General features: G+C 39.1%; 1 protein-coding gene across 32 annotated transcripts; it reads left to right on the top strand.

Moving 5' to 3' along the window:
• The first annotated feature begins 1096 nt into the window (after positions 1-1096).
• Positions 1097-24255, top strand: Mhc (Myosin heavy chain). 32 transcript variants are annotated; one of them, XM_064117716.1, is made up of 23 exons: positions 1097-1459; positions 3066-3209; positions 3766-3922; positions 4004-4230; positions 4318-4381; positions 4465-4563; positions 7282-7385; positions 8186-8323; positions 8494-8763; positions 9088-9258; positions 13240-13419; positions 13489-13895; positions 14593-14713; positions 15909-16172; positions 17410-17619; positions 18769-19142; positions 19228-19740; positions 20217-20295; positions 20621-22108; positions 22188-22532; positions 22621-22872; positions 23223-23288; positions 23954-24098. In XM_064117716.1, the coding sequence occupies exons 1-22, from the start codon at positions 1253-1255 to the stop codon at positions 23262-23264; spliced, it is 5856 nt and encodes a 1951-aa protein (XP_063973786.1). In that variant the 5' UTR covers positions 1097-1252; the 3' UTR covers positions 23265-23288; positions 23954-24098. The 32 variants fall into 32 exon arrangements, with proteins under 32 accessions (XP_063973786.1, XP_063973765.1, XP_063973781.1 ...); XM_064117695.1 differs by lacking the exons at positions 9088-9258; positions 23223-23288 and adding an exon at positions 12628-12798 and having other exon boundaries at positions 23954-24255; XM_064117711.1 differs by lacking the exons at positions 9088-9258; positions 14593-14713; positions 23223-23288 and adding exons at positions 12024-12194; positions 15375-15492 and having other exon boundaries at positions 23954-24255.
• Positions 24256-24258: the final 3 nt, after the last annotated feature.

Genomic DNA, 24258 nt, shown 5'->3' with positions numbered 1-24258 from the left:
CTGGTCGATGGCTGAAAATTATTTTTAAAATCCAGTGAATATCAATCATTGGCCGGAATGTTCATGATAACTCTTATAGGAAACATAGGGAACCAATGTTTTTGCTCACCTTAACGTCCTCTGAAGTCCATATCAGCAGGAGAGAGACCTCCATTTGCTGTCTGACAATACTAATTCTTAACTCCTTAATTTCCAAGACCTCTTGCTCACAAACAAGGTCATCTCTATGAATAATGCAGTTATGGAAAAACTTCTGACGTAAAAGATCTTGAGCTCAGCATGTCGAGAATTATCCGTAGCGAGCATCCCCACCAATCCCTAGCAATTCCCCCAGAATAGCCAAAAGTCTGGGTAACGTACTAAAAAGTCATTGCAACCATCATCAAGAATCTCGTTCCTCAATGTTATCCCAAATATACCGAACCCAGTGTTTATAATATTGAGAACAAATAAATGGCGTGAAAATGGAAAATAACTTAGAACTCCCTTGAGTTGTCGTTTACTTTCTATCTCGCTCATACCATCTATTTTCATCTAGACGGTTTGTAAAACGTTTTGGGTAGAACCTAACCGACCGAGCTTTTCTGCCCCCTGTCACACATTTACGGGTGGTATCATACTCCACCTAAAAAGGTAGATTGGACCACTGAGTAACGAAACATACCATTGGTTATTTCTGTTAACCAATAAGCTAAGACGTTACAAGCCAGGATCACGTTGCACGTGCTTATATTGGGAGGGACGGTGCTGGTGCCCGACAGAACGGCTCTCTAACGTAAGTGTGACACCACGTCGGTTCATTTTCTGATATTAACTTTGAAAAATCTTAAGAGCAAGAGAAAAACATTTCAATAATTGATAAAGAAAAAAATTGAAAAAAGGGTCATTCACAGGATTTGATAAACTTCAGTCCATGACATTTTTTCACTTATGGATTTTCATAATTTTTTTTTCTCAATTCTTTGACACTTATTTAATTGATTTGTGAGAGTGAAGGAAGTTCATCGAATGTGCATTGAAGTGCTAGTGGACTAGGGTTTTAAGTTAATTGGAAAATCTAAAAAATTGTGCTTTAAACCGAGAAATTTATGTGCAGGGCCGCCCACACCGTGCCGCCAGAAGTAGTCGGTCCGCCTCCGAAGCCCTCAAACGCTACGAACCATTGACGACTACTTTGCGAAAGATAAAGACGGATTAGCAAAGGCCATTTGTTTTTTTTTTAATTAAAGGAAGTTAATAGAAGAAATCGAAAATGCCGAAACCAGCTGTACAGGAGGGAGACGATCCCGATCCAACGCCATATCTTTTTGTTACTTTGGAACAGAAGAGAATCGACCAGTCTAAACCCTACGATGCGAAGAAAGCTTGCTGGGTGCCAGATGAGAAGGAAGGATACCTTCTTGGAGAAATTAAAGCGACGAAAGGAGATGTTGTCTCTGTTGTCCTGCCAGGTGGTGAGGTATGTTGGAATAACAACTGGTAACATACTATTAAAGGATTCAATTCAAACCTCAAGTTTACGAGGAAAAAATTCAATCTTTGACGAAGGGAACACCTTCGATGGATCGAGCTTTCAGGGAAAGAGATTTGTACAGTTGGAAAGCCTAAACATTTTCAGGAGTTGATGACTTGGTCCTTAATGTTATTTTGCTCACTTGGGAAAAAATCAGTTTACGTTTTTCGAAATGAAAAAAAAAATAGATCAACAAATAGACAGCTGATAAACAATTGGAGATTGATTTTCACCACATTTAGTTGGCAAATATATAGTTCTTTTGATAATCAAGAAGCAATTTCATAATTCGAATTTATTCTTTTGATATTTAGACAGTACGTTTGAGGTTACAATGCGATTTTTTAGAGGGATGAAGGGGACTAAAAAAAAACAAAAAAAAAAATTAGGACGGGAGAGGTACCTCCGAGATATTCTAAACACGGACTATAGATATAAAAAGAAGGCGTGAGGCGTCGGAGTCACCGTATCTGGCTCCGTAACTATTTCGAGAACAGAATAGCGTTTCGAGAACCCCTATCCAGGCCGTGAGCCAACCCATATTGGAGCATACACACGTTTAACGTTCGGTTCAACTTATTTTGGAATTTCGAAATATTATACGAACAAGATGATCATGAAAAATTCTTCAACCGACTTCCGGTAAATAAACCATCATGCTGATGATAAAATCTTCGGGACTTCAACATCGTCGAGGATAGACTCAAGATGTTTATTTTAGAATCGAGTCGATATTCTCGAATGATCCGGACACATTAGTTCTAAAAAGAAAATCCATCCTGTTTTGATTTAGATTTTAGTTGAAAAAATCGTTTACCATAGTTGACGTTAAATACCCACGAGGAAATGGGAAGATAATTATTTCGGTTCTCCATAAACCAAAAAAATAATAAAATGCATTGGACTTTGGAATGTTTGATCAACGGAATAATTTTTGTTTCTCGCATCTATCAACGTCTCAATAAATTAAATAAATCATCCGCTGTTTTCAACCGAGTGGCAATAAATCACCGAGAAAATTCCACTCATGAAGCTTATTCGAATAATTACCTAATAGTTCACCAAACTCGGTTCCCATTTACTATTTCGTCTCATCGACTATTGTTAGCTACACTCGCAACTAACTGCCATCCGGGTATAATAATAAATACGCAGTGGCAACTTCATGAAACTCGGGTCAATGTATTTTTGGATCTCAGCCCAAGTCAAAAAGCGTCCAACGGCAGAAAAGAAATAAAAAACAACATGGGAAAAACAAATGCCAAAAATATTTACAGCTCTACCAAAGGAATATCCGATAAAATTAATTATACCTTGTTTTTTGTTCAAATATTCAATAAACAGATAAAAACATTTAAAAAAGATGCCCTGGCCCAAGTTAATCCACCAAAATTCGAGAAATCTGAAGACCTGTCTGACCTAACTTTCCTTAATGAGGCATCGGTGTTGCACAATCTCAAACAACGTTACTACGCAAAAATGATTTACGTAAGTTTTATCATTATAAATATACTAATTATCTTTCTTTCTTTTGTCCCGATCGGAAAAATAGACCAAAGACTACAAGAAGGATCAACTGCAGCAGGTCAATCCACCCAAATACGAAAAAGCTGAGGATATGTCCAATTTGACATACCTCAATGATGCATCTGTTCTTCATAACTTGAAGCAGCGTTATTATCACAAACTCATTTACGTAAGACCAGGAGAAATTGAAAAGAAAATGTTTTTTTGGTTTTTCTGGAGTGGTTGTAGGGACAGAAAGGTTCCAATACAGAGCCCGTCCAATATTTATTGCTCTTTTTTTAAAGGATTTTTATGTGCAGGCTGCGAACAACAAACTTGTCCAGTCCCATCCGTTAATTGAATTGTATTTTCCATGTCACTAATTTGTGTTTTTGTTGAGAAAAATTTGGGCTAGACTCTGTTGAATCACATCACAATGAGATCGTGAACAATTCACGGAATCAACGAGTACTTGAAGAAAATTAATTCTGCAATAACTTTACGATAAATCGCAGCACAAATTTTTCTCCTCCAGATACAGTTGCACTCGTACAAGACATGAGATGCTCTGCATCATAAAATTGTTCATACGCTGAGAAAAAAATTTCTAACAGAAGTAACTAAATTTCTAGTATTAGATTTTTTTCTCAGTGTACCGGAAGTGTCTGCGACTTGTGTTTTTTTGAAGATAAAATTCATCTCACAGAAGTTGTGATATCGAGAATTAATGACAATTTCCATTGCAGACCTACTCCGGACTTTTCTGCGTAGCCATCAATCCTTACAAGAGGTTCCCCGTATACACATTCAGGTGTGCCAAGCTCTACCGTGGTAAGAGGCGTAGCGAAGTGCCACCCCACATTTTCGCTATCTCTGATGGTGCCTACGTTAACATGTTGACCAGTAAGTTCACGAAAAAAAAATCGTTGAATCATTCAAGTCCATCGAATCGAACTCATCTCTGATATCTGCATTTCAAAACAGACAGCGAGAATCAGTCTATGTTGATTACTGGTGAATCTGGAGCTGGTAAGACTGAGAACACGAAAAAAGTAATTGCGTACTTTGCCACCGTCGGTGCTTCAACAAAGAAGCCCGAAGAAGGCTCCAAGAAGAAGGGCTCTCTTGAGGACCAGGTTGTGCAGACCAATCCTGTACTTGAGGCCTTCGGTAACGCCAAGACCGTCCGTAACGATAACTCGTCACGTTTCGTAAGTTCACCAGCTTTTCAATCTCGAAATTCCAATTGACCAAATTGATCTAAAGGGTAATGCTAATTCAATTATCTTCATCTTCAGGGTAAGTTCATCCGTATTCACTTCGGTCCATCTGGAAAATTGGCTGGTGCTGACATTGAAACTTGTAAGTGTTCAATATCTATACTCTTTGCTTTGCCCGTTCACCAGGAAATGATTGACGATTAACGTGGCTTTTCTTAATGTCAGATCTATTGGAGAAGGCTCGTGTCATCTCTCAACAGACATTGGAGCGTTCTTACCACATTTTCTACCAGATGATGTCCGGCTCCGTCAAGGGACTCAAGGGTAATGCATTCTTTCATTTAAATAATTATTTATTTTCCTTCACAGCTGGAGAGCCCGGAGTCTGACATCACCCTGAACATCATCCCCAGATCGTACTTTATCTTAGGTTATACATACGATAGTTTTTAGCGTTGAGACAGCTAGAGCCGAGAGTCGTGTTCCATCGGAAAATCATAATCATTACACCTCTTGCCGTTCATTACTTTATTGAAAATGTCAAATTCCATAGAAATGTGCCTGTTGTCCAACGACATCAACGACTACTACTTCGTATCACAGGGAAAAACAACCATTCCTGGTGTCGATGATGGCGAGGAGTGTTCCTTAACCGACGTAAGAATCGATGACGATTTCGGACAGCGATATATTTTCATTGCGTTGTTTTTTCGTTTCTTTCGTTCATTTCGGTTTTGGATGCCGTTGCCTAGTAAAGAGGAATTTTTGAAGCAACTTATCAATACTTGTGATTCATCAACATTTCATTTATGTTAAAAGGCACATTTCTTGCCCTCGACTGTTCGCTTAGGGCGATTCACGCGAATTACAAGTTATTCATTGATTGCTTCAAATATGTAGTTTATCTTCACGTATTTTGATGAATTCGCTTAATTTCTTCACGGAGCCATTAGGTGACCCATCGAGAATCCCTCGAGTGTGATTATGATTTTTTTTAATCCCAGCCTCAAACCTCCAGCACATGGGGTATATATACTTCATGGGATTTGTTGTGACCCTTGTGCCTTGTACCCTTTTGTCTGAACGTCACAATTGGGGACTTGATAGTAGACTATTGATATTTTTATGCGAATTATCGACGATGGAAATGATATCTTTTGATTTTTTCCCCTATCGTCAGTAGTTCTCAGAAAAATATCAATAATTTACGACGAAATTCCGCTTGTGCCTCATCACCACTAGAACATTACCTAGTAGTTAGACAGTAGGCCCCAGACTCAAAGCCATGACTAAAATGGCCCTTAGTCGTATCCTAGTTATTGCCATGCATGTGTTTTCTTTTCCATTGGTACAATGCAGAGATGTTACTGCTATCGAACAACGTCCACGACTACTACTTTGTATCACAAGGAAAAACAACAATCCCCGGATTGGACGACGGGGAGGAGTTGCTTGTTACCGACGTAAGTGCATGCTTTAGTATCCCAACAAGCCCTTAAGCAAAAGATGTGGATAATTCCCGCATTGAATGGGAATCAATCGTTTTCACGTATTTATCATTGTTTTGTGGTTTATTACCTCCTTCATCCATCTGCGTACTATTTTGCAATCATCCTCTATCGTTTCAGCTCAACATATTCATGGCTATATTTATGAATCAATGCTGAATAATCTGTATACAAATTCTAGTGCTTTGACGTCATTCCAATAAATCGCCATGTTTAAAACTGCTGACGCAGTTGTAATACGTTTTGCAATGTATAAATGGAATGTGATTGAAAATAATTTCATCAAGAATATCCTATATTTATGAAAGCACAAGCACATACATGCAATCAGCTATGTAAGACATTGGCTAACTTCATACGCAAGACTTTTTACTCAGTCGTCAATGTGCGTAATTTAATTATTGTGACAAATTGCATGAATTCTATTTTCATCACTTCGCCAGTTAAATGCAGAAATACAGATTGTTCATGCGAATTCATTGAAAGCATATTTGCAGCTAGGTGGACACGCGCTGTGAGGAAGCCTTCTCTCTTTTCTTTTCGTTTTTTATGATTTTTTATCTATTATTTTGTAGCCTATCTATACCTGTCTGTCTCTGACTGTCACTATTTATCGCAATTCTTTTCATTTAAATTTCACTTACATTATGTATTATTTCACTCATTTTTATTTTCTCCTGTTTCTCTTCACTGCTAAAATACACCAGCAAAGCACAACAAAGGCAGTGATTCTATTCGCAGCATAATAACAGTAGAACGGATTATGTCGTTTTCTTCCCGCTTCTCCACTGGTAGAAAAAAAACACTGTGACTCATTCAAATTTTTCCATGGTTTTTTGACTTTTCCTTTGGATTGAATCCCATGGAAAATTTGTTCAATCAAAAAACAAAGTACGAATCAAAGCAAATGCCATACAGAAATGTGCCTCCTGACAAACCGCATCGGAGACTATTACTACATTAGCCAGGGTAAGACAAGAATACCGGGAGTCAACGATGCCTCAGAAATGGAGGATACGGACGTAAGTCCCCATCATGTCAAAAGAGCATGTTTCCTCAATCCAATAATTCAGTAGCAAAATTTTTCAACAATAGATCAATTGAAAATTCGCATTGGTATTCACTTATGCAATAATATCTAATAATTAATCAATGAGTCAATTCTAATGTTTGTTACAACAGAATATTTGGTGATTGAGGAACATGGTTGTGATTAGTATTCTCTGCCCCCCGCTGCTGCGCAGCTTGACGCCGCTGGTACCGGGGGGCGGGGAAGAAATGGAATTCCCACATGAAAATTTTACTCTCGGATAAGTAAAGTATGCTGTGGGGATTCCCCGAAACTACTCGCTCCCCAGGTCGAAGCTCTCTTTAATGGCTCTTCAATAGGCTCTCACTAGGTTGTTAGTTAGGAAAAATTATTAAGAGTTCGGATTAAGTATCTTTCAGGTGTTCTAGGTATTATTAAATCTTGCTATATTTTTTTGTCTATTTTTTTATCACATTAATCAATGAAACAAAAAATTATTCACAGACATGTGTTTTTTGTCGAATGACATTTACGACTATTACAACGTGAGCCAGGGAAAAATCACAATTCCAAATGTCGACGACGGTGAAGAGTGTCTACTTACGGACGTAAGTCCAATTTACAGATCACCCAATCGTTATTCCAGTAAATTTATTATCCATTTGAAAATAAGACTTTACATAAGTCTCATTCATCCCCAATTGTTATTAATACTCTTCTTTGTTTCCTCATTTGTGAGACTATTTCAAGATGAATTTTTCAGAAGTTGAAGACTCCAACATCTGATTGTGTTACTGTATTTAAAAAAAACTGATTCTTTGGACTTTTCAGAAAAAAATACTTGGAGATGTATAAAAAATCTTCTTCATCTCCAGTATTTTCCGGAGTAAGCTCCAAAAATCACGAATACTCCAAAAACCTCAATAGGTTGACAACATCCCTGTTCTACCCCTCTTCTAGTGAATACATCCATACTTGTGTTCACATGAATACTCAGTAAATGATTGAATTAACCAGTGTACATGAGTTCTATCAATTTCTAGTATCAAAGCGGAACACACTTCCGTATTTCAAGAAAAAAAAAAACCAAGTTACAACTTCTCACAAAAATCCAGTGATTTATAGCATCAGGTGACGAACTGTAATAAAGACAAAAAATCTATATAATTAGTGATTGTTTAGTCTAGGGAAGAAGCGGCTATATAACACAAGCTGTGCTTCTGCTTTTCGCTCAAGAAAAGGCTATATTTACTGCTTGACAAAAAGAATACCATCACAAGCTTTCCAATACTCGTCTAATTGTTCTTGTACTAACACAAAACAGCTATCACATGAAGCTTTTTATCAATCAATAAAACATAATGTGGTTGTCTGTCCCTTGGGAATAATAAATCGTTCTCAAATGTAGGAAGCCTTCAATGTACTCGGTTTCACCCAAGAGGAGAAGGACAACATCTACAAGATCACTGCTTCCGTCATGCACATGGGAGGAATGAAATTCAAACAGAGGGGTCGTGAAGAACAGGCGGAAGCCGATGGCACCGATGTATGTAGTCCACCCTATCAATCTTCAAATTATCTTCTCTTCAAGTATTTTGAGAAATTGAAGGGGTTCAGTGTAGTCTCTTTCCAATCCCAATCACTCACATTCCTGATACTTGATAGATTTGATAGATATCACTAGGTAAATATATGATAGAGTCATTCCCATTGTAGGAAGGTGATCGTGTTGCTAAGCTTCTTGGCGTCGACTGCCAAGACATGTACAAGAATCTGTTGAAGCCGAGAATCAAGGTCGGTAACGAATTCGTAACCCAGGGTCGTAACAAGGATCAGGTTGCCTACTCAGTTGGTGCCATGTCCAAGGCTATGTTTGACAGAACATTCAAGTGGCTCGTCAAGAAGTGTAACGAAACTCTAGACACCCAACAGAAGCGTCAGCACTTCATCGGTGTACTGGATATTGCTGGCTTTGAGATTTTCGACGTGAGTTTCAATCCTAATTCACTTATTACGACATATATTACTATAGACATAGGACGGAAGTCGAAATGTGCTGTGAATGAATTTTTTAATACGCAATGCCGTCATTATTATCACTTTATGAATTATTGTAATTATGGGTAGATACTGCCAAGTGGATAAAAGTCAGCACAATTCGTCTTCGACTTGCTAACGATCAATTTCAGGATAATATCTAGTGACCGCGGCGTAATATATTATGCCCCCGGACCCTTCTTCGGTGTTTCTACCAAGTATATCACAATGAATTTATTAAAATTGTCCCTTTCGTTACTATGATCCCCGTAGTACAACGGTTTTGAGCAGCTTTGCATCAACTTCACCAATGAAAAACTTCAACAATTCTTCAATCATCACATGTTTGTACTCGAACAAGAGGAGTACAAGAAAGAGGGAATCGTATGGCAGTTCATTGATTTTGGAATGGATTTATTAGCCTGTATCGAACTTATTGAGAAGGTACCCACTTCATTGAAATTAGTCCTCAGATGATTCATGATTCATGATTATTCATCATCTGGACAGGCTAATGAAGAGGGTCTTGCAAGCGCGATCTGATCTTTATCTTCTTCACGACATGATTTTGGAATGAATTTCTAAATTTCTGTTTTTTGGAACCACCTGTTGACTTGGTGTGTCCCCAATGTTTTTTAGTGCATCTAGACATTCCACAACAGAATAGTTTTGTTTTTAGTTTTGTATTACCCTGCCCCCCATGAAAATAGAACAATAGTTTCCCCTAGATATGTAGAATTTGTGTGTCCCCGATATGCACATGATACATTACGCACAAATCTACGATCCAGATACAGGACATCCAAAGAGAAAAAAAACATCGAATTCTTTGAAACTATTTTTGGTAGATTATAGTAGCAACTAATCATCAAGATTATCATACACCAACGATGATAATTATCTCGAGTAGTAATGTGTGCCCTCAATCTCTACACGAAACATCACTTTCATTCATATGAATCCAGATACAGATCATTAAAAACAGTGGACTTTTGCTATTTTTTTTATAGATTAGCAATACTGGCTAATCATGAAAATTATCATATTTCAACCATGATAATCATGCCGAATATCATTGTGACGATGACAATGACAAATACAAAATCGTTAGAAGCGATTGATTCATGGAAAATCAATAGTTGGTATTGTATTTTTTTATTCATCATCCACGTTTGCTTTAATTGTCATTAGTCATGAAAATATTTGCAATCCAATTTTTCGCATTTCTCAGACGGTAATGGCGAATAACGACTGAATTGCGAGTATTTTCAGGTAATGCAAATGCGAGTCTTTTCTCTAGCAATCTTCTCGAACTGAACAGCCTAGAGAAAAATGTTGGAAACAAACGCTGTATGGCTCCATGGAGCTATCATTTTTCAATATAACTTATCATTACTTGCGGTAAATTGGTTAAAAAACACCGAAAACTACCCTCATCATCATCTCCAAAGGTCTTGGAGACAAAGACACATTTCAGCGAATCTATAAACAGATTTTGCTATAAACACCATAAGGAATTCTTGAATGCAATATATATGAATATTGAAACAGTATAAATTTGACCATTATACTGGCGTTTGAACAGTTTAACAGCTTCGAACAACTATGCATCAACTTCACCAATGAGAAACTACAACAATTCTTCAATCACCACATGTTTGTTCTTGAACAAGAAGAATACACACGCGAGGGGATTGAATGGTCATTCATCGACTTTGGCATGGATCTCCTTGCCTGTATTGAACTTATTGAGAAGGTATACAAAAACCCAATGCAAACCATAAAAGCCAAAGCCATCGAAGATCAATGGCCCAAATGCGACAAAAAACTGCATTTTTCGCCGATACGTGTGCTTTTTCTTACTGATGTGATTGTCCACTGTTTACTCATCATTTTTTTTTTCATCAACTCACCATTTTTTACAACAGATACGCGATCACCACACAGAGGATAACTCCGTTAGTCAAACGTCTACAGTTTGACAATTATTTACAATTTTGATGTGTATTGAAATTTTTCGGACATTTATGTGGTGGTACAGAACTTCTGCTTTTCACATCATGTTCACTTCTTCACCAAGTCTAGGTAATTCTGGATAAAGCAATGCCAGAAGTAGCTCCATCAATGTCCCAATTATTTCAAGATATGTCGCCCATTGCAGAAGACAAAAGCATGAGTCACTGACAAAGTTTTATTTTGAAATTCCCTGTTTGCATTTGCTCGAAACAGTACAACGGCTTTGAACAACTGTGTATCAACTTCACCAACGAAAAGTTGCAACAGTTCTTCAACCATCATATGTTTGTACTCGAACAAGAGGAGTACAAAAAAGAGGGCATCGAATGGGCATTCATTGACTTCGGAATGGATTTACTAGCGTGTATTGAACTTATTGAAAAGGTACTCTATACAATAATCAATGAGAGAACGCGCAAGCAAAAAAAATTCGCCAAGAAATTGCAACAACGAATTTTGGGAATAAATTCGTGACGACAACTGAGATATGAAAATCGTTGAAATGGAAAGCACATTGGTTCAGTGATGCCTTGGGGTTTTATCTGTTTGATGTTTCTTAATTTTCTTCTCAACGTGCAAAATATGAAAATTTTGTTACGTCATCTGTTATATTCACACTGCCAGTCTACTTGTCTCTTTCATCTCCACACACTACTCGGTCGAAGGTATTTGAAGTTGAAGCTATTGTCATCCTCTTCTATTTTCCACACTGTCAATTCGGATAGTCCGGCGTATAATCCGAAATCCGAAGCATAAAACCCCCACCTCCTACCCTATGAAGTACTCACGTCCAAATAATGGAATATTGAGTTACAGACTATCATTGTTTCCATGAGTGAAAAAGGCATACTGAGAGTTGCCTCATCACAACTCCCTACCACTGGTCCGAAATATGTGACGGGACTAGAGTATGCAAGGTCGTCCTCTGACCAATTTGGAGGTGAAGGACTCGAAAAATGATTCGAAAGAGAAAAATATTTATCATTTAAAATATCTTGTAGACCTTGCATTGATCTATCCCCTCTCATATGCTCATTACTCTATAATATTAATAATAATCAATTTATTTATAATTTTATTCCATAGCCATGGCATAAAGCAGTAAATTGACAACTGTCTTGCCTTTCTTTTTTTCCATAAAAACCAAAACCACAAAAAACCACTATGCACACACAAAATCCTGCAACTCACAGTTCAACAGCTTTGAGCAACTATGCATCAACTTCACCAATGAAAAACTTCAACAATTCTTCAACCACCATATGTTCATTCTTGAACAAGAAGAGTACAAGCGTGAGGGCATTGAATGGACATTCATTGACTTTGGCATGGACCTTCAACAAACCATTGACTTGATTGAGAAGGTACAAGTGGGACTGTGTGAAGAGTGCCTGACTATAACAGGCCAACGATTTTTCAATAAATTATACTCATTACACGAGCATGATGACTCTTGTTGTACAGAGTGTGATCGTTCCCCCCGTCTTTTATCTACTAATCGTGTATTTTCAGGTCTTCTGAAATGCGTTAATCATTCGTTCAATGTTTCTGTCTCTCCTGTTCACGAGCGAGTGGAGAAAAATGAGTTGTAATGAAAATTCACCCGGCTGACTCAAAACAAAATATCAATGTCATCAAGAGCACTCATTTTTTTTCACAAACTCTCTGATCTTGAATGCTACAGACTCCCAAAAAACTGTTAATTTCGTTTTTTATTTTGTGTTGCGTGTGTGTGTTGCATTTTGTCTTGCATACGTGGGACCCGCATGCACCAATGATGCCCTGGGACAACGACAGAAAAACAGTTTCGAGCAACTCTGTATCAACTTTACGAACGAAAAATTGCAACAGTACTTCAATCACTTTATGTTTGTACTCGAACAAGAGGAGTATGAGAGGGAAGGTATAAAATGGACATTCATTGATTTTGGTATGGATTTACAAGCCACCATCAATCTCATTGAGAAGGTAGGTTACGGATTTTTATTATTTTGCATGAAAAGCTCGCTTCTATGTTGTCTGCTACTATTGCTTTGCCTCGTTTACTATTCAACTGCGCACTTGCAAGACTACATTACGCTGTCTATGTTTATTCATGTATTGTTCATGTAAATTGTCTAGTGTTCCAGTAAAAGTAGAGAAATAATATTGAACTTGATTTAAATATTCAGTTAATGAATTGTATCAATAGTTTTATCAGTAGATTCTAATGTCATCTATAGTATAATTGATCAGACATCAAATTTAATTCATTAATTTCTTCAGTAGAGATCATACTTATAAATTTGTTAATGTTATTACAGTTGGAATTTGAAAAGAAAGAAAAATTATTAGAATTTTGAGAATGAATCATAATCAGGCAATTTGACGCTTGTCTCCATTTTAATACTTGTCCTATCTTCAATCTAGCCCATGGGTATCCTCTCAATTCTTGAGGAAGAGTCTATGTTCCCCAAAGCCACGGACAAGACATTCGAGGAGAAATTGAACAATAACCATCTTGGCAAGAGTCCTAACTTCCTCAAACCAAAACCACCAAAGCCTGGCCAACAAGCTGCTCATTTCGCCATTGGTCACTACGCCGGTAATGTAAGTATCATGCACTCCTAGTTCGTTTATTTCAAGTACTAATGACAATATGGAATCATTAATTTACAGGTACCTTACAACATTACTGGATGGCTGGAGAAGAACAAGGATCCGTTGAACGACACTGTTGTCGATCAATTCAAGAAATCAACCAACAAACTGTTGGTTGAAATCTTCGCTGATCATCCAGGCCAATCTGGTGGTGGTGATGCTAAAGGTGGACGTGGTAAGAAGGGAGGTGGTTTCTCAACTGTATCATCATCATACAAGGAGCAGTTGAACAACCTCATGACAACATTGAGAGCTACCCAACCCCACTTCGTCCGTTGTATCATTCCCAACGAATTGAAACAACCTGGTGTCATTGACTCTCATCTTGTGATGCACCAGCTGACTTGTAACGGTGTACTTGAGGGTATCCGTATTTGTCGTAAAGGTTTCCCCAACAGAATGAACTACCCTGACTTCAAACTTCGGTACGTCAACCATTATCCATACATTTTTATATTTCGAAGAGGTATAACGCCTCCATTAAAATCCAAAACCCAAATAGAAATAGAGCAGTGAATTAGAATTCTACTAGCTTTCTCCTGATAAGAATCTGAAACCCAAAAAAAATAGACAATCGAGTAGAGACTTACTAAATTTTCTCGTATAGTTACATGATCTTGTCGCCAGTCGCCATGACACAGGAAACAGACCCAAAAAAATCAGCACAAAAGTGTTTCGATGATTGCGGACTTGATCCAGATCTTTATAGGATTGGTCACACAAAGGCTAGTTAAATTACCCCTTCTGCCCCCCCCCCTGGATCATTGTTTTTGATTTTTTGAGTTATGTATTTACTAGCTGCCCTCTCCCCCAAATTGTTGATAAAAAACCAATAGACCAATTAGTTATTTTAAGTCCGTACCGGTGCTGTGACCCTGTTTTCATCTCTTTTTTGTGACCCCCTCTCGTCTCGCCCCCCAGTGCCCCTTACCTAAGTAGAACTTCACTCTTACGTAGGAAATGATCGAAATGGATGGAGAAGCAGTTTACTTGCAATATTGAAAATATTGATATTAGGAGTCCACCGTTGAATTATTCCTGTAAATGAATATTCATAAATTCCATCACTAATTCAGTTTGTACCCGTGTTGCCCCTTTCTTGCGTGCAATTCAACAATTTAGGTACAAGATATTGGCACCAGCTGGAGTAGATGCAGCGGGTGGTGATCCAAAGAAGGCAGCTGCTGCTATTTTGGAATCATCTGGTCTCGATCCTGATCAGTATCGTCTTGGACACACCAAGGCATGATCGAATTGACATTATTGCCGTTTTTACAGCATTTATTTCAGCGAATACTAGAATGCTTTGAAAGTTGAAGTGAAATACGATCAAGATTATTCTTTCAACATGACTAGAGTTGTCCTCTGACATTTCATAACGTGGTGAAAAAACCAGACGTGGATAATCGTAAAATAGAATGATTTCAATTGTGAATTTTATAGTCTTGATCGTATCAGGAATATTAATCGTAAATAATCACATCGAAGGTCACCAAACAGACAAGGACCAGCCCCAACCCTTACAATACTATTTCCAGAACTAATAGTATTATTAAATAATTATAACAGGACTCCGTTTCGAACGAAAACTATTCAGCGATTAGAGTTCGACATGAAGTCCTCACATTCCTCTGATTTATTTTTTAACTACTCTGGAAAAATTTTAAATAAAACGCTTGAAGAAATATTATCACCCTTTACGGCTGATAAACTACTTATTAATTGATTGGAGAAGTAGTTCGCACAATTTTAGTTGTTTTTTACAAGTAAATGTTATCATAATTCCAAAGTAGTTAATTGCAGTTCTCGATCAGACAATGAGAATTGAATAATGTAACTTATGCATGAATATTTTCCTTTGTTGTATCCCTGCTCATCCAACGAAAACCGCAATGCAAAAACAGATACAAAATTCTGGCCGCAAATGTTGTGAAAGATGGAGTGGATCCGAAAAAAGCATGCGGACTAATTCTCGATGCAATTTCACTCGAGCAAGACCAGTACCGTTTAGGAGCCACCAAGGTATAAGACACCTCTGGTTTTACCACTGAAACATTATTTATTTTTAATTATTTAATTCTGGAACTACAATCTTTCTTTAATTTTCCTGACGTTTCGTGCCTGTAATTCTATTATTCATATTTATGGAGAAGTTTGTAAAAAGATTTCCGTGGAGTATATCATAATGATTTATTCCGGATATCGCTAGTGAGTTGCTCCATGAATATTCGAAAATAGAATTTTCAGAGGAAAATATTAGACTGTAAAATATTTCCGCTTATCCAGACAAAAATATTTGCATGAACTATTTTCTTAGATCTCCAATCCTCTCTTTGGAAGTAACTCCTGACTATATGAATTTGTTCTCTGTCCTTAACATTGCACAATCTCCAAGATATCGGCATGAAATTAATGGTAGCACTCAATTGGAATAATAGGTATTCTTCCGCGCTGGAGTCTTGGGTCAGATGGAAGAACTTCGTGACGAGCGTCTCAGCAAGATTGCTGCATGGATGCAGGCATACATCCGTGGTTACCTGGCACGTAAAGACTTTAAGAGACTCCAGGAGCAGCGTCTCGCTTTACAAGTTGTTCAACGCAACTTGCGCAGATACCTCAAGCTTCGTACCTGGCCATGGTGGAAACTGTGGCAGAAGGTCAGGCCACTTCTCAACGCCAGTCGTATTGAGGACGAGTTGGCTGTAAGTAAAAACTAATATAAATAATAAACGAAGCTGAAAGAATAATATTTATGACTGCAAAATTCCTCTGGAATCGCTCGTGGCAAAAAAAAAACGCCCACATTTTTTTTGCGCTACCGTACGCTTTAAATTTAGAATCAGAGAATCATCAGCTCAAATTTAGATTCCGTGAAATTTGGTAGGATCGCGGTTACGGAAGACGCGAGAATTATTGACGTAATTTCGCATATAATTGGGAGCTCGTAAAAAAAATCATGCGCGAGAGAGTTCAGGAATTTAGGAAGGAAGAATATTTTTAAGTTTCTTTTGATGTGAACATCGGTTATATCATGGGTCAAAAAAATTGTAAAATAAACCGAACCAATCAGAATCATTTTGAGAGGTAGAATTTAGCAAAGCCCAGGGCGCCTATCAGGGTCACTCATCTGATTACCCCAAAAGCATTAAAATACGATGAAAACTCCATTGATAAAATTCCATCGTTCCGTTTGAAATTCGATCTCACGACTCCAGCCATCAAAAAACATGCTTGGACCATCCCTCGACCCCCTCTCCAGCAGTTCTAGGAACAAAAAAAATCCGAAAAATAGAAATGATGAGGTGTAAGGCTAAAATCGGATATCGAAGACTCTCAAACCCATCAACAGCTGGAGGCTGTATCGCGAAATCATCCAAACCACTGGAAATTTATTTTTACTCTTACCCCTTCTTATTTTCCCACTCCAACTTGAGTCCGCTCAGAAGCTCCAATGAGATATAAATATTTTCAAATATAAAGATTCTTAAGAGTGGGGTAGAAGAGAGGGGACTAGACATTAGAGAGAGGAATCAGAAATTTTTCTTTTTCATTTTTTTATATTTAAAAAGTTGGGGCTCGCGGAAATTTGGTTTCAGTTGCTAACGAACTTTTGAACGATCTGAATATTGCTACGAATACGAATCGAAATTTCATCGTTCCTTCTCACCGGTTTTTCATTACGCGAGGATTCGTCAAACGGTTTCCGAATTTCTGGAGGAATTTAATGAGTGAAATAAATTGTAGACTCTTCATTAAAATTATCTAATAAAAGCAACGCCTCAACAATTGACGTTGAGAATTTGGAGAATCATCGTAAAATTTATTAATTTCGTGAAGAATAAATTTGAAATTCACTGAAAAATGGAGAATGCCATAATTCCCAGTGCCGAGAATGTAAAAACAGAAGTTGAAAATGTTGCTGTTGCATCCGTTGTACAGGAACTCCAAGAGAAATGCCGTGCTACAACGGAGGCCTTCGAACGTGAGGAGAAGGCACGAAAAGAATTGGAATCATTGAACAGCAAATTATTAGCTGAAAAGACCGATCTCCTCCGTCAATTGGAGGGTGAAGCTGGATCTCTCCAAGAATACCAAGAGAAGGCTGTCAAATTGGCCGCACAGAAATTGGATCTGGAGTCTCAACTTTTGGTGAGTATTTCTTTGCATTAATCTGCCATTAGTTCTCATAAAGTGAAGTTTCACCTCAAGTACTTTTCATTGGAATCCACAATTTTCGAGAATTTTTCCGAACAAAAATGTTCGCTAAAGCGGAGCTGATGATCTAATCATCTGCCAGTGATATAGAGGAATGACAAATGACGGGTTTTTTAAATGCCGATTGCTACTGGAATATTTTCGCGGATATTCCAAAATTAGACAGTCCCATTAATCCATTTCATATAAATCACCATCTAATTGAGCCGCCGGGGAAATTTCCGACAGTGAATTCGGTGAGCAGTTGAAAACGAACATTTTTCTTCTTTCCACACATACCTTTTCACCTCGCTGCCTGTTCTCAACTTAATTTCGCACAGGCAGCATTAACATGACATAATTTAGTGTTTCTGAATGTTAAATTAGTCATCCACGTCGCAAAAAAAATTCCAGCCGAGTTCCGAAACCTTTTCTATTAAAAGCACTGAATAGAGATAATTATCAAGAGAGGCCATAAAATTTAATTTCCTGGCGACACTATCAAAATTGACTCATCGCTTTAATTTTCTCGAGATAGATGTGCATGACCCGAAAATTTCAGAAGCATCATTTGGCAAACGATACCATTTAGAGGCTGCTCAAGTTAACATAAAACCTACCAGAATCATGTATTCCACCACTACTTCTTTTTCTAAATATAGATCACATACAGATTCCAGGTTATTAAAAGTTTTCTGTCTTGAAAGAGGGGCTTTGAATACTGGAAGCTATCTTGGAAACAGTCTAAGTGGCTCTTCATTTTGGCTAAGTGGAGAAAATGAGGAAGAACAGGTGCACTACACTTGTTATCTGTCAACAAGAGCATAGATAACATGTGCAAGTAACAGTGTGTCTTAACCGTGGAATCCTTTCGTCATTATTTCACCAGTTAATTAAAATGGATTAAAGTGTTGAGAGTTTAAACGATAAAATTTATTATCATCTGAAGGCCAACAATCAGAGTGTTCCACATATACCTCCATTCCATTGATTAGTCGTTTCACTTTTGGTGATTCACTTCACTGAGAATATGTCTATGAACTTTTTTTTGTCTCTCATTCACCTTCATCTCCATCTTCAACAACGTTCTTTGAATTTACGTAGGATGTCAGCGAGAGACTACAACAAGAAGAAGATGCCAGGAACAACCTCTTCCAGAATAAGAAGAAATTGGAACAGGAAGTATCCGGACTCAAGAAAGATGTTGAGGACCTCGAGTTGGCAATTCAAAAATCCGAGCAGGATAAAGCAACCAAGGACCACCAAATTAGAAATTTGAATGATGAAATTGCTCATCAGGATGAGCTTATCAACAAATTGAACAAGGAGAAGAAGAGCCAAGGTGAATCCAATCAGAAGACTGCTGAGGAGCTCCAGGCTGCTGAAGACAAGGTCAACCACCTCAACAAAGTTAAGGTTAAGCTTGAACAGACCCTCGACGAACTTGAAGATACTCTTGAGCGCGAGAAGAAACTCCGGTGAGTTATAGATTAGCTATTACTCAAGTTGATAATTGCTAGCATAATAAAAATTGAACGATATAATTTTTTTCTTCTCTTTCAGTGCTGATGTTGAGAAGGCGAAGAGAAAGACTGAGGGTGACCTTAAATTGACCCAGGAAGCTGTTGCCGACCTCGAACGTAACAAGAAGGAACTTGAACAAACAATTCAACGCAAAGACAAAGAATTATCGTCCCTCACTGCCAAACTCGAAGATGAACAAGGACTCGTTGGAAAACTCCAGAAACAGATCAAGGAATTGCAACAACGTATCGAAGAACTCGAGGAAGAAGTCGAGGCTGAGAGGCAAGCACGCGCCAAGGCTGAGAAACAGCGCAGCGACTTGGCAAGGGAACTTGAAGAACTTGGTGAACGTCTTGAGGAGGCTGGTGGTGCAACATCTGCCCAGATTGAGCTCAACAAGAAGAGAGAGGCCGAGCTCGCCAAGCTCCGCAGGGATCTTGAGGAGGCCAACATCCAGCACGAATCATCCCTCTCCAGTCTTAGGAAGAAGCACAACGATGCCGTTGCTGAGATGGGAGAACAGATCGACACTCTCAATAAACTGAAAGCTAGGTGAGTGATAACTGACCAGTTACTTTCAACAACATATTTCTGCTTTCATGAATTTTTCAACAATTTTCGGAAACACATCAACCCCCGAAAAAATATCAGAACTTCATTTTTCCTCGATAGATAATTAAGACGTTATACAGTTGTTAAAAACTTATCCCTTTTGATTAGAGCGGAAAAAAGCCGACACGATGTCTATGGTGAAATGAACGCCGCACGTGCAGCAGTAGATACTGTTGCCCGTGAGAAGGTATAGATTATTTGTCAGTGCAATGTCATCCACTGTTGTTTCCCCTCTGTGTAATCACACACATACACATGCCACAAAGCCCCACAGGCAATCAGCATAAAAATATTGATTGTATACCTTGGATTGCAAGTTCAGAAGAAGGATTGAAGGTTCTAATACATCCCAACACGAATGAAATTACATATTGTGTGATCCGAAATATATCCCATGTCTTCTTGTGATTTAACAGGATTGAGAAAGAAAAGGTTCAGTACTTTACTGAGTTGAACGACCTTCGCGCATCCGTTGACCACTTGAGCAATGAGAAGGTAAAAAAAATGAGAAAGAAGAAAATATGCTCAGGCAGTACTAATGCCGGTAAAAGGATGCGAAGGCCCCGATAAGACGGAAAATATAAAGACATAATCAATTATTAATGCTTTTGCAGCTTCTGCGTTCATAACTTCTCTCTTGAATCCTCATTTCCGGATTTAATCCTCCAACAGCTGAGTGAATTCCTCATTAGAAGTTAAACCAAACAACATCGTAATCCCAACTAAATTGTTTTCTAAATTCAAATATCCTCATGTTAACCGCATGGAAATTACTGATCGCTTCCAACAATGTCTAAGATTCCCTTGACTAAATTCTCAGGCTGCCCAAGAGAAGATTGCCAAGCAGCTCCAACACCAGTTGAACGAGGCCCAGGGCAAGATTGAGGAATTGAACCGCACGGTGAACGATTTCGATGCTGCCAAGAAGAAGCTGTCAATCGAAAACAGCGATCTCCTCCGCCAGTTGGAAGAGGCCGAGTCTCAGGTGTCTCAACTGTCAAAGATCAAGATCTCCCTGACAACGCAACTCGAGGACACAAAACGTCTTGCCGACGAGGAGGGCCGCGAACGCGCTACACTCCTGGGCAAGTTCCGCAATTTGGAGCACGATTTGGACAACATCAGGGAACAGGTAGAAGAGGAGGCCGAGGGCAAGGCAGATCTCCAACGCCAGTTGAGCAAGGCAAACGCAGAAGCCCAACTCTGGCGCTCGAAGTACGAGTCGGAGGGTGTCGCCAGAGCAGAAGAGCTCGAGGAAGCTAAACGCAAGCTCCAAGCTCGTCTCGCTGAAGCTGAGGAGACCATTGAGTCACTCAACCAGAAGGTTATCGCTCTTGAGAAGACCAAGCAGCGTCTTGCTACTGAAGTTGAGGATCTGCAGATCGAGGTCGACAGAGCTACAGCTATTGCCAATGCCGCTGAGAAGAAACAGAAGGCATTCGATAAGATCATTGGAGAATGGAAACTCAAGGTCGATGATCTCGCTGCAGAACTTGATGCTAGCCAGAAGGAGTGCAGGAACTACTCCACCGAGTTGTTCCGTCTCAAGGGAGCATACGAAGAAAGCCAAGAGCAGCTCGAGGCTGTACGCAGGGAGAACAAGAATCTCGCTGATGAAGTTAAGGATCTTCTTGATCAAATTGGTGAGGGTGGAAGGAACATCCACGAGGTTGAGAAGGCCAGGAAGCGTCTAGAGGCCGAGAAGGACGAGCTCCAGGCGGCTCTTGAGGAGGCTGAGGCTGCACTTGAGCAGGAGGAGAACAAGGTACTCCGTGCACAGCTCGAGCTTAGCCAGGTCAGGCAGGAGATTGACCGTAGAATCCAGGAGAAGGAGGAAGAATTTGAGAACACCAGGAAGAATCACCAGAGAGCACTTGACTCCATGCAAGCATCACTCGAGGCCGAGGCCAAGGGTAAGGCTGAGGCGCTCAGGATGAAGAAGAAGCTCGAGGCTGATATTAATGAACTCGAAATTGCCCTGGACCACGCCAACAAGGCCAATGCTGAGGCTCAGAAGAACATCAAGAGATATCAGCAGCAACTCAAGGACGTTCAGACCGCACTTGAGGAGGAACAGAGAGCCAGGGATGAGGCTAGGGAACTCCTTGGAATCTCTGAACGCAGAGCAAATGCCCTTCAGAATGAACTCGAGGAAAGCCGCACTCTCCTTGAACAGGCTGATCGTGCACGCAGACAGGCTGAACAGGAGTGTGCTGACGCCCATGAACAGCTCAATGACATCAGCGCTCAGAATGCATCCATTTCAGCTGCCAAGAGGAAATTGGAGGCTGAATTACAGACCCTTCACGTAAGTCTCACTACTCAGCAGAATGATTAATATTTTTATTAACTGCAAATGCTATATTTATTTATTTATTTTTCAACAGTCTGACCTCGATGAACTTCTCAATGAGGCCAAGAACTCCGAAGAGAAGGCAAAGAAGGCAATGGTTGACGCAGCTAGATTGGCTGATGAGCTTAGAGCTGAACAAGATCATGCTCAGACGCAAGAGAAACTGCGTAAAGCACTTGAGGCCCAGATCAAGGAACTTCAAGTACGTTTGGATGAGGCCGAGGCCAACGCACTCAAGGGTGGCAAGAAAGCCATTCAGAAATTGGAGCAACGCGTCAGGGAACTTGAGAACGAGCTTGATGGAGAACAGAGGAGACACGCCGATGCACAGAAGAATCTGCGCAAGGCCGAGCGTCGTATTAAGGAGCTCAGCTTCCAGGTAAGAGACCTAAAGATATTGTCACGGGGATGACCCCGAGAGAACCTGTGGATTATCTTTCATTTATCATTGTATTTATTGTTTGTAGGCTGACGAGGACCGCAAGAACCACGAGCGCATGCAAGACCTCGTTGACAAACTGCAACAGAAAATCAAGACGTACAAGAGGCAGATCGAGGAGGCTGAAGAAATTGCAGCACTCAATCTTGCTAAATTCCGCAAGGCACAGCAAGAACTTGAGGAGGCCGAAGAGAGAGCAGACCTCGCTGAACAGGCAATCACAAAGTTCCGTACTAAGGGAGGACGTGGAGGTAGCCAAGCACGTGGTCTTAGCCCAGCGGTAAGATGATTTATCATTCTTTAGGGAGGTTCAGTCAAATACGTTTGAAAAAACAAATCAATAGAGAAACCTGATACAATAGACATTCAATAGTCGATTGGAAGAGTTCGTTTTTCAGTTGAAGAGGATATGAATAAATTAATGATTGTATATTGACTTTGTAGAGCCGATCACTAGTCAATAGAGTAAAATGAAATTGCTGGTAGTACTAGGAATATACTTTGAAGAAACGTTATTCTCCAAAATCACTATTGAATCAGTTACATTAGTTTTCTGATGATTTGGAAGAAAGAAAAATTAAGAATTGATGATTCTGTATGGGGAATGACCTTTGTCATGTCTAAATGTAGCCCCAGCAGAAGGCTCGTCAGCCTGCAGTTCTATTGGAGTAATTCATCTGTACCGCACTGGTTCATGTAAGTGCGTGTGTACGTGTAGTTAATTTTGTGTGTGAAGTCCGTCATCGCAATCACACGCACACACTGTCACACGTATTTAATTCACTCTGTGTTTATTCATTATATCACGCAATCCTTTACAGATAAACAGCCCTGTGAGGTATTACGACCCTCCACCTTGAAAAGGACAATGATAAAAGATGTCTATTTCATTTTTATGTACTGACGATGTTTCATGTTTCATAGTTGAGTGAGATGAGGAGTATTAATGAAACTATTGTGATTTTTGAGGTTTCTGTGGGGAATTCGAGGATGATACTGATGTTATCGAAAAGCTGAGAATTTTTTGGATTTGTAACTTTGCTTGGAGACCTTCTTCCCTCTAAACCTTCTTGAGAAACTGATTGAAGAGCATAAAATTTTTGTTCTTGTGGAAAAAACGAACAATTGTCATAACTCAGGAACTATTAGAGGGAAGCGAAGGACATCAGGCCAGTGGGTTCCATCGAAAAGTTCTTTACCTTTCCATGACACCCCTCAGGACCTTCGTTTTCTCTTCATTTTCGAGATAATTACCGAAATCACGAATAAAATGAATAACCTAAATGACTCATTTCCTCAATCATCTTCTCGGATAGATCATTTGTGATTGAAAATAATGTGTAATAATTTTTTCATTACAGCCACACAGACCAGCTTTCAAAACCCCATTCGATGGTTCCTCATTCCCGCCAAGGTTCGATCTACAGCCTGACGGTGATTTTTAAAGCGCCTACCATCCCACTTATCATCACTAATAAAATTCAACATCATATTCCTCAAGAGTATCACAAAACATTCACTGATGCTTTATCAACGATGAATCATTTATCCAATAATTTAATAGGATTTTGCACTTGTTTATTACTTTTCATTGGGTACAGTTTGAGCCTTATGTCTTCGACTATCAGTTTTATGAATTTTATTCCTATAATATCCATCAATACAC

This window comes from Diachasmimorpha longicaudata, chromosome 3 (genome assembly GCF_034640455.1).
Source record: "Diachasmimorpha longicaudata isolate KC_UGA_2023 chromosome 3, iyDiaLong2, whole genome shotgun sequence".
In the NCBI taxonomy this organism is placed as follows: Eukaryota; Metazoa; Arthropoda; class Insecta; order Hymenoptera; family Braconidae; genus Diachasmimorpha; species Diachasmimorpha longicaudata.
This window is presented reverse-complemented; position numbering and strand designations above follow the sequence as displayed.

Bases quoted from the DNA above. Each gene is read 5' to 3' on its own strand.
- Mhc (XM_064117695.1), top strand. From the start codon at position 1,253: ATGCCGAAACCAGCTGTACAGGAGGGAGACGATCCCGATCCAACGCCA. The intron at 3,923-4,003 runs GTAAGTTCACGA...ATTTCAAAACAG, and splicing joins CTACGTTAACATGTTGACCA to ACAGCGAGAATCAGTCTATG. The intron at 22,533-22,620 runs GTAAGAGACCTA...TATTGTTTGTAG, and splicing joins TTAAGGAGCTCAGCTTCCAG to GCTGACGAGGACCGCAAGAA.